This window comes from Syngnathus scovelli, chromosome 17 (assembly GCF_024217435.2).
Source record: "Syngnathus scovelli strain Florida chromosome 17, RoL_Ssco_1.2, whole genome shotgun sequence".
Classification (NCBI taxonomy): Eukaryota; Metazoa; Chordata; class Actinopteri; order Syngnathiformes; family Syngnathidae; genus Syngnathus; species Syngnathus scovelli.
This window is the reverse complement of record NC_090863.1, coordinates 9225046-9238303: the sequence shown is the minus strand read 5'-3', so window position 1 is coordinate 9238303 and position 13258 is coordinate 9225046. Positions and strand designations below refer to the sequence as shown.

The window sequence follows — 13258 nt, the reverse complement described above, 5'->3', positions numbered from 1 at the left end:
TCTTTTAGATTTTAATACCAATGTTTATACTTTTATGCAAAGATGTTTTTGTGGGTGACTGTGGAAGGGGTGAGCACTTTGCTAAAGTGTTGTTTGTTTGACCTTTCTTTTTTTAATGCTCTTATTTTGGGATTAATGTCAACAAATGTTAAGATATATTTTGTTGTATGACTATGATCATTTTAAGTTAGCACATAGAACACGTTGGCTGCCTCCTTGTCTTTCTGTTCTTCAGGTTTGGCTCACAATGCTAAATTGGCAGGAACATGTACCTCATTAAATTGATGGAACGTCTTCATGCTTTTATTGTGAAAATCCGCTGCACTGCACCAGAAGTCGCTCCTTATCCGTCAGGTAGCAGCGCTAGTCAAGTGTCAGGGCGTCTGTTTTTATGTTGTTGTTTTCCTCAATCTATTTACTGGCTCGACCTAATTCCTGGCCATGTTCTTCAGGCCGTCGCCTCACCTGTAGACTTTGAGGTAAGTTCCCAGTCGCCCTTGGTCGCCTTGACACCTCTGTTAGCTAGCCTGTTAGTGTTATTGAAAGCTAACGGCGTCAACATTAGCTTACCCTCCTAATTCCGTAGCGAGATTGGCGATTAAACATTGCCGTAAACTCTTTTGCTGTCCATTTCCCATTCCGTCACAAACTTTTGATTGTCGTGCCGAGCGAGGTGATTTGACAGCAGTGATATTTTACACACAAGTTTCAGGAAAACAAAGGCAGTACTGCAAATGTCTACTCATTTGACCCAACGTCGTCTCAACACATTTCGCACTTTTTAGGTTATTTTCAACTGCAATTGTGGTACAGTGTACCCCCGCTGTTGGCGTGGGAGAGCCCGAGCCTGGTCGCAAATAGAGAAAATCCACGAGTAATTGAAGCTCACGCACAGATTTGCAATTGCTTAAAGATACCGCAAGATGGCGGCAAATCACCGCTTTTGTCTGGACCCCCCTTCTTTTCCCCTAATCTTAGTTCCTTATTAACACTGAAATGGCACCAAAGTAATGCTTGTTTTAATCTCAAATCTAAAGATGGACGGACAGTTGGATGGATTAGTTTTTAATGTATCGGGGACAGAGCTGGAACAGATGAATGAGATCTGATTTGAGAGAAGAGCATGTCCGGAGAGAACATTGTCTCCGGCTTTCAGACTGCACCACCGAGGCCTTCGGCAAGTGGGAGGCATGCCAGTGGAGAGCGGCACGGGCGGTGCCGGCACCGGCGGAGGTGCGGTCCGGCAGGCCAAGCAGAAGAGGAAGTCCCACAGTCTGTCCATACGCAGAACCAACAGCACAGAACAGGAACGGTCTGGCTTCCTGCAGAGGGACGTGCAGCTGGACACGCAGGTGGGCAGCACTTCATTTGCTCTTGAAAATGTTGCGCTCGTTCAGGGCATATTTCAAACGTTCCATCACACACACCTCCATCGACTATATCTTGACTTTTGACTTTGGTTCCAGTCGTGTGATAATCTGGAATGTTTGGCCAGGACTGAGGTGAGTTTAAGGATATACTTTAAGATCCCTGTCTCTGTGTGTGTGTGTTTGTTTTATCATGATGGTGACTATTATGAATTGTGCTAATGAAGTTAGGCATAGCATAGATGTGGTAGTGTCTTGTCCAGTGCACTGTGCACACATCTATGGTTGGAGGAGAGGTGTTTGTTGTGTTCACATGCACACTTGTCCTCATTTTTACTCTTGGCCGCCCACCACTGCCCACCACTGTTCAATCAATTCATGACATAAAAACAGCAAAAAGCACCAAACACAAAACAGAGTCTCTTTAATTTATCTTTAGCCTACATAATTTGGCACAAAATAGCATCAAAGACTTATGACGGTGTTCCCCAGGGTTCCATCCTCTGCCCCCTGTAGTTTTATTGTACGTATTAATGTACGTTTTTCTAAGTAGTCCCACACCGTTCCATGTCGTTTCATGGAAATCGGTGAAATCGAGGTACCACAGTATATTTTGAGCTGTGTGTGATGTTCTTTTGTTCGCGTGTTATCGCACAGGACTCCAAGCTTCCGCTCTCTCTGAGGAGCAACCTCGTGGACCTGTTCAGTCAAATCGAGAGGGAGTTTGAGCACCTTTACATTGAGAACCTCGAACGTAAGTCATCGTAAACCTGTGTCCGCTGCTTTCCAAAGGACTTGAGCCTGTCCTCCGTTATCTGCTGAAAAACCTTTTGTGCCCTTTGGAATACAGAAATTTTGCTTTGGTTCTTTGAGCTTCTATTTTTTCGCTGACACACAGTTCGCAGAGAGATCGACACATTGAACGAGCGCTTGGCCGTAGACGGACAGGTGCCGGAGGGTGCTGACTTGACCAAAGGGACGCTAAAAGCAAAGAGTGAGTCTCCACCGAAAGTCTCGCATGGCTTGCTTTAGTTTGGTTTGAAACGTTGCTCTGTGCTCCACGCAGCCAGCCACAGCACCAGTCAGCTGTCCCAGAAGCTAAAGACCACCTACAAGGCCTCCACCAGCAAGGTACCGACCACTGAGTACAGGATAGTCAATTTCCATCTGTTTTTCAACAATTGCTGTGGGACATTCTGATCTAAAATGGTGCAAATCGCAAAAATGTTTCGCCCTGCTGAGGGTTGGTCTCGAACAGTCTGTGTGTCTTCCAGATCGTGTCCAGTTTTAAAGCCACCACATCCCGAGCCGTATGCCAGCTGCTCAGAGAGTACGTGGGCCACCGAGACGGCATCTGGGACCTGAGCGTGACCCGCATCCAGCCCATCGTGCTCGGAACCGCGTCTGCAGGTAACCGGCACGCTCTCTTCGCCTTCTTGGTCCATCCCCGGGATTCCAGTTGCATCTTCAAGTGTTTTTTTTTTTTTTTCTTCTCCATGTTATCTCTCGGTTGCATTTGAACCTGCAAGATGACTTTGAAATGAAGTATTTTTGGATCATGCTATCTTTTGGGCACGGTTTCAATAAAAGGGCATTCTACCTAATTTTTGGTGCCAGTCCGAATGAATGAACAGAAGTTCAACTGAGATGCTTCGTACATATAAGAGCGGCTTTGTTTTATTCTACTGTAGATCTGAATGGAAGGTGTTGGTGTTTGTTTTTCCTCAGACCACACGGCCATGTTGTGGAGCATTGAGACAGGCAAATGTCTCTTGAAGTATCTGGGCCACCAGGGATCAGGTGATGCCAGTGGAGACTTTGCTCGCCCAAACGTGCACTTTGAGGAGGTGCCAAATGTGTTGACTGTGCCATGTCTGCTTGTCCTCAGTCAACTCCATCAAGTTCCATCCCACCGAGCAGATGGCACTGACGGGTAACCGCTATTCCCGACCTCTTGTCAATGGCAACAAGCAGACAGAAATATTCTGGACGCGCGAGCACAAATGTGCTTTCAATTTAAAAGTCGCGAGAATAAGAGATACGTTTTATCTCCAATTCCTTCACCAAGTGCCGTTTGATTCCCCTAAGCCTCCGGCGACCAGACGGCTCACGTGTGGAGGTTCATGGTGCAGCTGCCTATGCCGCAGCCCGTTGCCGACGTCAGCGTAAGCTTCAAGGGGGAAGTCCACCCTCACATTTTCTTTGGAATAATTGTTGTTTGCTTTGCGGAATATGAGCGAAACTGTCGAAATCCACTGTTTTGATCGGGGGCACGAGCAACATTATATATGGTCAGAAAATGTCGGGCTTGACGACAAGCTCGTGTTCTCATGGCCCCACCCCGATGTCCGACCTTTCAGCAGCCGCCCTGCGAGGACGACGTGGACGTGTCCGACAAGGATGACGCAGAAACAGAGGCGGACGGGCCCAGCGAGTGCCCGTCGGCGCGCCTGCCCAGCACCGTACTGCGCAGCCACCAGGGCGTGGTGATCGCCGCCGACTGGCTGGTGGGCGGGAAGCAGGCGGTGACGGCATCCTGGGATCGCGCCGCCAACCTCTACGACGTGGAGACCTCGGAGCTGGTGCATTCACTCACCGGTACGCCGGGACCCACCTTGTGGCTCCATGAATGACGTCGTTCAGGCGACGTCAACGTGTGTCTCTACACAGGTCACGACCAGGAGCTGACGCACTGCTGCACCCACCCAAGCCAGCGACTGGTTGTCACGTCGTCCAGGGACACCACCTTCAGGTTGTGGGACTTCCGAGACCCGTCCATCCACTCTGTCAACGTCTTCCAAGGACACACGGAGTATGTCCTCTCACACACACAAAATACACCAAACGCTATTTTGCTCATTTTATCAGACTGCCTTTCACTATTCACTCATGTTTCTTTATATCTTACATACAGTATCATGTGAACTCCCTAAGACAGGTCAATCAAATAAGCGTGGATGATATGGTAATCATAATGACGCATAATAATAATCACATACCACATGGTAACTGACCACCAGTATCGATTGGTGGGGAAAAACGTGAATCTGGAATCTTGTACGGTCCTTGTCATCCGTAGCTTGGATGTTATTTGACTCACCATCATCCTTCCTCCTCGCCGCAGCACGGTGACGTCGGCTGTGTTCACGGTGGGCGACAACGTGGTGTCGGGCAGCGACGACCGCACCGTCAAGGTGTGGGACCTGAAGAACATGCGCTCACCCATCGCCACCATCCGCACGGACTCGGCTGTCAACAGGTACCGAGCGAGCTTCTCGCGACCTCTCTTTTCATCCAATCGATTCGTGGAGTTATGTACAGCTTGTGCGTGTCTACGCGTGTAGGATCAGCGTGTCAGTGAGTCAGAGGATCATCGCGCTGCCTCACGACAATCGGCAAGTGCGACTCTTCGACATGTCCGGCGTGCGCTTGGCCAGACTGCCGCGCAGCAACAGACAGGTCAGAATGATTGGCAGATGCGTTATCCGTCATTCTTCCGAGCACGTGCTCGCTCTGTCTACACGAATTGCTTGATTCTTTGAATTCAGATATGGTCTTTAAGTGGGACTTTTTCCAGGGCCACCGACGGATGGTGTGTTGTTCGGCTTGGTGCGAGGACAACGCCTCGTGCAACTTGTTCACCTGCGGCTTCGACCGGCAGGCCATCGGCTGGAACATCAACATCCCCGCCTTACTGCTGGAGAAGTGAGCCAGCCCCTCCACTTTGCCTTTGCTTGTCCACGCGTCACGTGAGTTTTTGTGCGTCCATCAAAAGTGGCATCAACGTGACAGCGGGAAATGGCACTGAGCACTGTGTGCGTATGTACGTGTGCGTTTCACATCACACACCGATTGCCTTGTGCGGGAAACTCCCCGACAAGAAGTGTACAAAAAGTCTTTATGTAAAATCAAATCAATCAACAAATTCACCTTGAAGTAATTATGTCATGAATTCCTTGTAAGAGGAATTAAACGTGTTATGAAATGCCTCATCGTTTCATGTGGTGAACTTAAGGATTAAAACTATTTTAAAATTTAAATGGAAAACAGCCCATGAAATCAACTGAATTGTAAAATAATTATTTTATGTACATTTCTTGCATGAAACAAATAGGTTGAATGGCACATTTTAACGAGAATTTGCAATTTCTGGACAAATTGCGTGTGAAGGCGAAGAAGCTGAATGAATATTTAAAGTTGGAATGGGTTGAATCGGTCAAAAGATGTAGAAATTAGAAGGGGAAATAAAATTTGGGAAAATTTGTCATGAACATCAACATTGAAAAGGTGGAATTTTTGGTAAGTGGGAAGTTTTGGAATAGATAGGCAAAAGATGAACACTTGAAAGTTGGAATGGGTTGAAAAATGTAGAAATTAAAAGTGAAAAATGAAATTTTGCGCAAATTTTAAACGTGAAAATGTGTCATTCTTGAACTCGGCAATTTTGGGAATGTTGAAAATCTTCCCCAATGTGATTTGAATGATGTGAATTTCAAACTGGAACAATGTCAATGTGAAATGTTGACTGTGCCATTAAGAATGAATGGCGAACAATGTTGTCATGAATATTTGAAACTAGTTAAAAGTGGAACGAAGACATTCGGTTAAAGTATGTGGAAGTAGTTAAGCGTCAAAAAAGTGGGCAGAATAAGTCAAAAAATATTCAAGTATAGGAATAACGTGTGTGAAGGCCTTCGCTTTCACACAATGAATGATTTAACTCTGCTGTATTAGCACTTTTTAGTCCTCCACACTATTTGTAAAGGGTAATCTATAAAAAATATTTTGTGTTTATTAACGCGCACACACATACAAAGAGAGTATGTTTAATGTGCAAGCTATCAGTTCATCCAATCAGATTTGATGTCTACACGTTGCAGACTTTTGTCGTTTAGCCGTCTTTTATGGAATGTAGGAAAGAAAGAAAACAAAGCTCTTCTCCAACCTGGTCGTATTTGAAAGTGAGCCGAACACATTCGAAGCAGTCAAATGCTGCCTCTTAATTTTGAATGTTGGCCAAAGTCACTTTGGTACACATCCATCAAAATAAAACAACTGTCGCTGACCGACACAGCCTCTCTGACATCTTTTTCCCCCTGCTGGACACTCACACTTGTACAAATCATCTTTTTTACCTTATAAAAATTGTCATGACACATATAATGCAATATTATTTTACAATCAAAGTGACTGATGCTCTGCAAAATTTACTCTTCAAGATGTCACTGTCACTTCATGACAAAAACATGGACACCCATTACACTTTTCAAATAGGAACAAAAATAAATAGAACAGAAATAGTCATCAAATTAACAACGCTGTGATTTGTTTTTCTAGACAAGTCAACTTGTTCAAGTATCTGTATTAATAACATGTTATAATGCTATATGCTTCCGCTACTATGCTGGCTTTTAGTTAGCATTGACTAAAACAATATATGGAAGTCAAGTCAGAATTGCCTGTTAACTTCCAGTAAAATTGAACTAATTGCTGAACTAGCATAAGATAAACTTGAGTTTCAACTCAGATTATTGCTGTTCATTCAAATGCAACCCAAAAGCCTTTCTGAGGGAAAAAAAATATACTATTTTTATGAAAAATAAAGCTAACTTGTGAACTGTTTTTTTTTTTAGAATGGGGGGGTGACGCAAGAAGGCAGCCGCTCTCCCCAAATTCCGCAAGTCAGATTGCGCTTGTTTTTAGAGCGCCATAAGCTATCGAGACTCCTCGGCGCCCGGAGCCCTCGGCATAAGTTTCCTGCTCCACGTTCCGAGTCCGGCGTCCCGCACGGCGACGCCGAACTGCCGCACGGCCTTCTGGTACGGACCGGCCGCCTCCTTCCAGGCGACGTACGTCCTCATCCTGTCCTCTGACGTCCACTTGTTGAGCTGAGGGACGAGGCATTGACCAACTAAGCGCCTGCTTTAAGACTCGTGACCACGAGGCATTCGCAGACACATTTTCAAAATATAGCCGACTGCATGATTGCAAAATGTTAACTCGATTACTCCACAGTCGTGCAAGCAATTTGTAAACCGCACCCAAACACCTGTTGCGTCGAGCGCGTGCACTTACTCGTCTGTGCAGATGCTGCCAGCGGACGAAAAAACGACAGCTGCTGAGTCTGGATGGCGTCCCGCAGCGGTTGCGCAACCCCGACGTGGTGCTGAGCTCCTCGGTGTCGCCGTCGCCGCCACTCCAGTTTACGCTGACGCGTGACGAATTTCCACATGCACGCCGCTCGACCCTTCTCAGACCTGTAACAAACATTTCTGTTCACACTTGCGGCTATGCAGAGAGGGACGGGTTAAAGTGCACATGTACACGCAAGCAGCGGGAGTTGCCGTCGGTACGGCGCAGCGTGACGTTTATTGGGGGCAAGGCGGCGAGCCAGAACGCGCTGCAGGTGCCCCGTGTGGCTCAACGTGGCCACCGTCAGGCTCCGAAGGTACACGGGTTCAACCAGGTGAGACAACAGCGCTCCCTGCAGGCCCACCGCGCACCACCTGTTGTTACACAAAACAATCTGAGGAATAAAACCAATTCCAAGTTATCTAAATACGTCCAAGACTAGTCTATGCAGTCCAGTGGTGAACATCATCAAAGTCCAAGAGTAGTCCACCTAAGTTTGAGGGGAGTCCAAGTCCAGCTTAAGTCACGTTTAAGAGTCCTTCAACTCAGTCCATGACAGAAGAGTCATTGCAGGAAGTCTCGTATTACGCCCGTCAAACTTCCAAGTCGGCTCAGACTGACATTGGTCTAATTTTGAAAGCCCAACGAAGAGTGTAGAAGAGTTTGGTCCTCGAAAGCCGCTATCCAACCTGCTTCAGATGTACATGTATCCCTAATGCAACACACCTGAGTCAAACCATCAGGAGCATTTTCAGGCTTTTGCAAAGCTTGCTGATCATTTGAATCGGGTGTGTTGGAGTCAGTGGTCTGGTCTATTTGCTACTCACTTGGCTATTTTGTCCGTGCAGGACATGCTGACTTGAGGTTTACCCGGTGACAGGCTTGCCCCCATGGGATTGGCCGACCGAGCTGTGATGGGCAACGTTCCCTGGCCACCCACCACCTTAGTCCTCAGGCCGCAGCGCAACATGTTGGGCTTCATGGACGCTAATGACACACAAACGCAAATACACACATGGTCTCTTGTGATCGCGTGGTCTTTCTCTCTGGGTCTTCTCTATGGAACACTTTCAGCACATGTGAATCTACTTGTCTTGGACTTTGTCTTCCATTTCTCCTAAAGTTCTTAGACTTCTCTCTATTGACTTAAACTTCAAGACGTTGTCCGAGACTTTATTGAATGAGTTTTGACTCCGATGTTTTGGATTTAGATGTGTTAGATTCCGTCGTCTCAAAATTCCAGAGTCTTGGACTTATTTTAGGCTTACTTAAGACTACTTTTGATCTTGGACTACTGTCGTCCTACTGTATTCATAGACTCGCTGAGATTACTCTGAGGCCTAGTTATGTATTTAGTTCTTGGCCCTAATCTTAGACTTATTTGAACTACTCTCAGATTTCATCTACTGTAGTCCTAGACTTGCTTGAGACGAAGCCTTAAACTTTGGACTTGACTTGGATGTAGATTTAGTCGTAATCAGAGCTAGTCAAGACTGGCTAAGAGTCTCACGTGAAGTGTCGTTTTCATATGGACAGTTAAGTCTGGCATCTCCACATGGTGATGAGGTGACAAACATGTGGAGTCCAATGTGGTCTCGCAGCCTGAAGACCCTTTGGCGACCAGTCACCGGTTCAAAGATGGACGCCGGCCCAACATCAGTCTGGTCTACAGGACTTTACAAAAAACTTACTGTTAGATTTACTCTTGGATTTAGACTAGTTTCAGGCCTACTCTAGTCTTAGATGTAGACTTGTCCTTGACTTGATTCAACTACTCTTAGACTTTACCGTATCAGGAGCGTCTCCAACTGAGCGTACAAGAAACGCAACAGCGCCCTCCTGCACACAACCTCAGCATGACAGTCGTGCAGCGCATTGTCATCGCAATGACCGCCATCCCAGTCCAAACACTTGGTTCCAGTTGCCATGGACACCACCTCAGCTGTGCTCAACTCTAACCCTAGAAGCAAAAATGATTCCGATTATTGATCTGAAATAACGATAGCAACTTCTTCCCCTTTGGAACCATGACAACCTGTCGTCATGACAATGGCGGCCATATTGGGTGTGGCAGGGCTTTGGTCCATTAGTTGCTGGTATTTTTGTCTTGCTAGCTGGAAGATGGCCTCTGCAAAAAACTGAAAATGACAACAGTTGAAGAAGGGATTGAGGAAGGAATAAACAGCAAGAAGACAAGTGAAGGAACAGGGACAGGAGACCACAAGAGAGAAAGAATTAAAGGCACAGGAGAAGAAAGCAGTGGAGTCAGACTTGCTTGTTACTCTACTTGAGGTTCAGGTTTGGGGACGAGCTCCAATCTGCTCATACCCGACATCCTTTGAACGAGTGTTACGCTCACCTGAGGAAGTTGCTGCCGGTCCCCACAGAGACCATTCACTTTGCTCTCTAGGCTAACGTCACAGAGGGAGCGCAGAGCGGCGGCCGCCGCCCGGGCCTTGGCGGCTCTTTGACTGTGGCCACAGCCTTCGAATATCCGCCCGTCCACCCGCACCGCCGCAATGAAACGTCTCTCCGGCCGGCCGGGAAGTCGCTCAGTCAGGCAGAAGTAGCGCAGGCCCGGTCGCAGTTGACCGAGCAGCCCCATCGGACCGAGACCACCCAAGAGCCGGGTACTGACCACTTCTTTTGGGCTGGATTGGCTGCCAGGTTGGGGGAAGACCTTCCTCTCTGCCCGAGAAAAAGTAAGTGAGTGCCCGAGCTAAGTGAGATTTTTCTCAGCTACAATCAACCGTAATGCGGGTGATTGGGTACGTCTTAATGGGTACGCGTTGATGCTTGATGATCCTCACTGTCACCTCGTGCCAGCTATTTGTTTTGAAACCCTTTAAAGAGAGCGGCATCAATTCTTTGCACGTGAGTACTTTGGCTACCTGTGTCATCTGTGTCAAACATTTGCCAGCCATCCAATTGATCCTCCGTGAAATCGTTTGCGGCGCTCCCGATGCCCTCCGAGCCCTCGTGGGGGAACTGGACCAAAGAGCTGAGAGTCAGCTCAGCTGCCCTCATTTTGGCCCGTTTCTTACTGGGTCCCCTGCCCTTCAAGCGGAGGTCGTTGACGTCCACGTGCCCTGTTTGGGGACGCTTCCTCTCAGAGGCTGCGGGCGGGCCGCCCATGCTCGGTGGCTGGCCCACTCGCTCGCCAATCCTCCCCGCCTCCTCGCCGCCCGTAACTGACAACAGTAAAGAGATTGAATTTGACAGACGTTCAGAGCGAGGCAAATGTTAGGTTTTTAAAAATGTCGTCATTGCGGTGCCCCTGGATAAAAACCATCAAAGGCAATGGAAGGAAGGAAGCAAGGAAGGATGTAAAGAAGGAAGCAAGCTCAGTCATGCAAGGTGATGCAAATGGGACCGAAAATCCGAGCGTCCATTTGTGAAATGAACAAACGGCAGAGGAGGAATTACTCAAGTGACATATGGTGCCGAAAAAACAATAATCTCCTCTTTTGTGTTTCAATTTAATAACTTTTTCTTCATACGAGGAAAGTTGATGGACTATCACGAGAAAGAGACTAGATCTGCTTTATATTTCTGTTTTGCTTTTAAAGGAGAATCAATGTCAACCAACAATCGCATTGGAGGATCAATACGACTCATTTTTACGATGACAATTTGTCAATTGTCATTTGACTCTTCGGTTTTTCGTTTTTCTGATAGTTCAAGAAACTTGTTTGATTTTCTGAAAGTGTGCGTGCGTGTGCGTGCGTGTTAATGAAAATGGAAGTTGGATTAGTGGGGGAAAATACTTTGAATAAAAACTCTGGATTTAAATGAGAAAAAAAGGCCATCAAACGGTAATCTGCCGCCTTTTGTCGGGATTAGCAAACAAACAACGATGCGGCACAATGGCACGCTAATCCCGCCACGCGCTAAAGCGCCTGACCTGTTGATGGTGTAATTACGACAACGGGCGGCCATCTGCCTCCCGCAATCGGAAACGCCGCAATCTCAACTTTTCCACACCAGTTAACTGCACTTCGTTCGTTTTCTAGAATGTGAGATTTGCGCAATATCTTTTTCTCGTAATAATAATCCTAATAATGCGTTGTATGCAGACATCGTACAAATATTCCTGAACAAATGATGGATTCTTTAATCATGACGTAACTCTACAAGTTATTTGTAGCAGTTCCTAATTGTTATTGTTGTTAGAACAAGATTTGCAAGAAAAGAAACGAGGGCAGTTTTGGAATCTATAAAAAAATAAATCATTGAGAAAAGTTAACTTGTATCGATCTCAATTTTTTTTAAAAATCCAAAGGTTGAGCGCGCTTGTTGAAATGAAACTGGACAGCATGGCTTGTCTACGGGAATCCTAACAAGGATTATTATTATTTTTATTTTTATTTTTTTTGCTAAAGGGTGACTCCAATGCACTCGTTAACAGTCATGATGATGATGATGATGTTCAGGACAACACAGCAAAGCACTGACCTCGCTGAGCGCAACTCCACATTCAGAAATCATTTAGGAGACAAACTTGACATAAAATATGTTAAAATGATGTACTCACCTTTGACTCTGCTCCTCCTCTTCCTCTTCCTCCGGCTCTTCCTCCCCACATCGCTAACTTCATACGTGTTCATAACGTGTGCCTAATATGATGAATATGAAGGATCATGTTCGCGGAGTGAGAGGAAGCAGCTGTGGCCACGCCCCCTCCGCCTTGATTGACAGTGACAAGTTTGGTTCAGTAGCAAAACTTGAATGGGAACGCTTGATTCGTTGAGGCTTAGGCGACAACTTCACGTTTGCACCTCGAGTTTTGTTTCTTTTTGTCTCTTTGTCCTTCAACCAAAACACAAAGAAAAGCTTTGCTTGCTTTCATTTTCCATTTCAGTCAAAGACTTATATCATTGTGATCATTTTCATCATCATTGTGATGTCATCACCGTCATCATAACCTTCATTGTCGATATTTTCGTCCTCATATTGCAAGATGATATCATTTTCGTCTTCATCGTCACCGTCATCATCATCTTCCTCTTATCATACTTGTTTCGGCGCTTGGTCCCATGCAACGCTAGAGAATGACTGACAGCAAGGAGCAGCGCGCGTTGCCAGGACCAAGCCGAGCGAATCTCAGGATCGATGGGGGATTGTGATTGCGCGCCTTCTTTTGTCTCGGAACACCATTTTTAATTGTCTGACGATTGCAATCTTAATTGATCACGTATCAGACTAAAAATGAGCATCACCAAAGTATATTCATAAAACAGATGGAGCAAGTGGGCCATTTTGCTTCTCTGAAGAATTGTCAAATGTTTTATGACATTATAAAGCTCATTATTAGTGTGACTGGTACACAATTAGATGGGCTTGGTCCCGCCCCTTCAAGACATGCGATAGGAGCAGGGTGGGGCGCAGTGCTCCCACGCCCAGAGGTCGTCGCTGCACATACCCGTTCCTGCCTCAAGTTCAATCAAGGCACGCGCTAGCGAGCACATTCAAAGCAAATTCATTTTTCACAGCGGCATTTGCAATTCATGCTTCTGGCTGTATTGTAAATATATACAATATTGTTGATGATTGAACTGAAATGCCTAAAATGCACTCGCTATCATGAAGTGAATACATTCCCAGGCTCTGTTATATTTATTTTATTTCATGTTTACTCTGAGTATGGGGGCGGGGTGTGGTGACTTACGTGCAAATGCTTAGTTGTCCACGAGAGGTCGGGACTGGCAAAATATTTCTTTTCTTCCATTATTCATATTCATATATTCACATATATTCAT

At 46.2% G+C, this 13258-nt stretch overlaps 2 protein-coding genes across 4 annotated transcripts; one reads left to right on the top strand and one right to left on the bottom strand.

Moving 5' to 3' along the window:
- Positions 1–311: 311 nt before the first annotated feature.
- LOC125985177 (WD repeat-containing protein 37) lies at positions 312–5356 on the top strand. Of its 2 annotated transcripts, none has more exons than XM_049747801.1 (14): positions 312–479; positions 1157–1352; positions 2025–2121; positions 2266–2361; positions 2434–2498; positions 2642–2777; positions 3096–3167; positions 3256–3300; positions 3456–3532; positions 3731–3965; positions 4038–4179; positions 4492–4626; positions 4712–4826; positions 4945–5356. In XM_049747801.1, the coding sequence occupies exons 2-14, from the start codon at positions 1191–1193 to the stop codon at positions 5074–5076; spliced, it is 1509 nt and encodes a 502-aa protein (XP_049603758.1). In that variant the 5' UTR covers positions 312–479; positions 1157–1190; the 3' UTR covers positions 5077–5356. The 2 variants fall into 2 exon arrangements, with proteins under 2 accessions (XP_049603758.1, XP_049603757.1); XM_049747800.1 differs by having other exon boundaries at positions 3728–3965.
- A 708-nt stretch (positions 5357–6064) lies between these two features.
- Positions 6065–12256, bottom strand: LOC125985155 (double-stranded RNA-specific editase B2-like). Of its 2 annotated transcripts, XM_049747762.2 has the most exons (10): positions 12034–12256; positions 10391–10690; positions 9859–10187; positions 9535–9637; positions 9288–9459; positions 9010–9173; positions 8327–8486; positions 7692–7873; positions 7443–7624; positions 6065–7255 (listed from the first exon to the last, which is right to left on the bottom strand). In XM_049747762.2, the coding sequence occupies exons 1-10, from the start codon at positions 12104–12106 to the stop codon at positions 7082–7084; spliced, it is 1839 nt and encodes a 612-aa protein (XP_049603719.1). In that variant the 5' UTR covers positions 12107–12256; the 3' UTR covers positions 6065–7081. The 2 variants fall into 2 exon arrangements, with proteins under 2 accessions (XP_049603719.1, XP_049603720.1); XM_049747763.2 differs by lacking the exon at positions 7692–7873.
- Positions 12257–13258: the final 1002 nt, after the last annotated feature.

Bases quoted from the DNA above. Each gene is read 5' to 3' on its own strand.
- LOC125985155 (XM_049747762.2), bottom strand. From the start codon at position 12,106: ATGAACACGTATGAAGTTAGCGATGTGGGGAGGAAGAGCCGGAGGAAG. The intron at 10,188-10,390 runs GTAGCCAAAGTA...TTTCTCGGGCAG, and splicing joins GTTTGACACAGATGACACAG to AGAGGAAGGTCTTCCCCCAA. The intron at 7,256-7,442 runs GTAAGTGCACGC...CTCGTCCCTCAG, and splicing joins GGCAGCATCTGCACAGACGA to CTCAACAAGTGGACGTCAGA.
- LOC125985177 (XM_049747800.1), top strand. From the start codon at position 1,191: ATGCCAGTGGAGAGCGGCACGGGCGGTGCCGGCACCGGCGGAGGTGCG. The intron at 4,180-4,491 runs GTATGTCCTCTC...TCCTCGCCGCAG, and splicing joins GTCTTCCAAGGACACACGGA to CACGGTGACGTCGGCTGTGT. The intron at 4,827-4,944 runs GTCAGAATGATT...GACTTTTTCCAG, and splicing joins TGCCGCGCAGCAACAGACAG to GGCCACCGACGGATGGTGTG.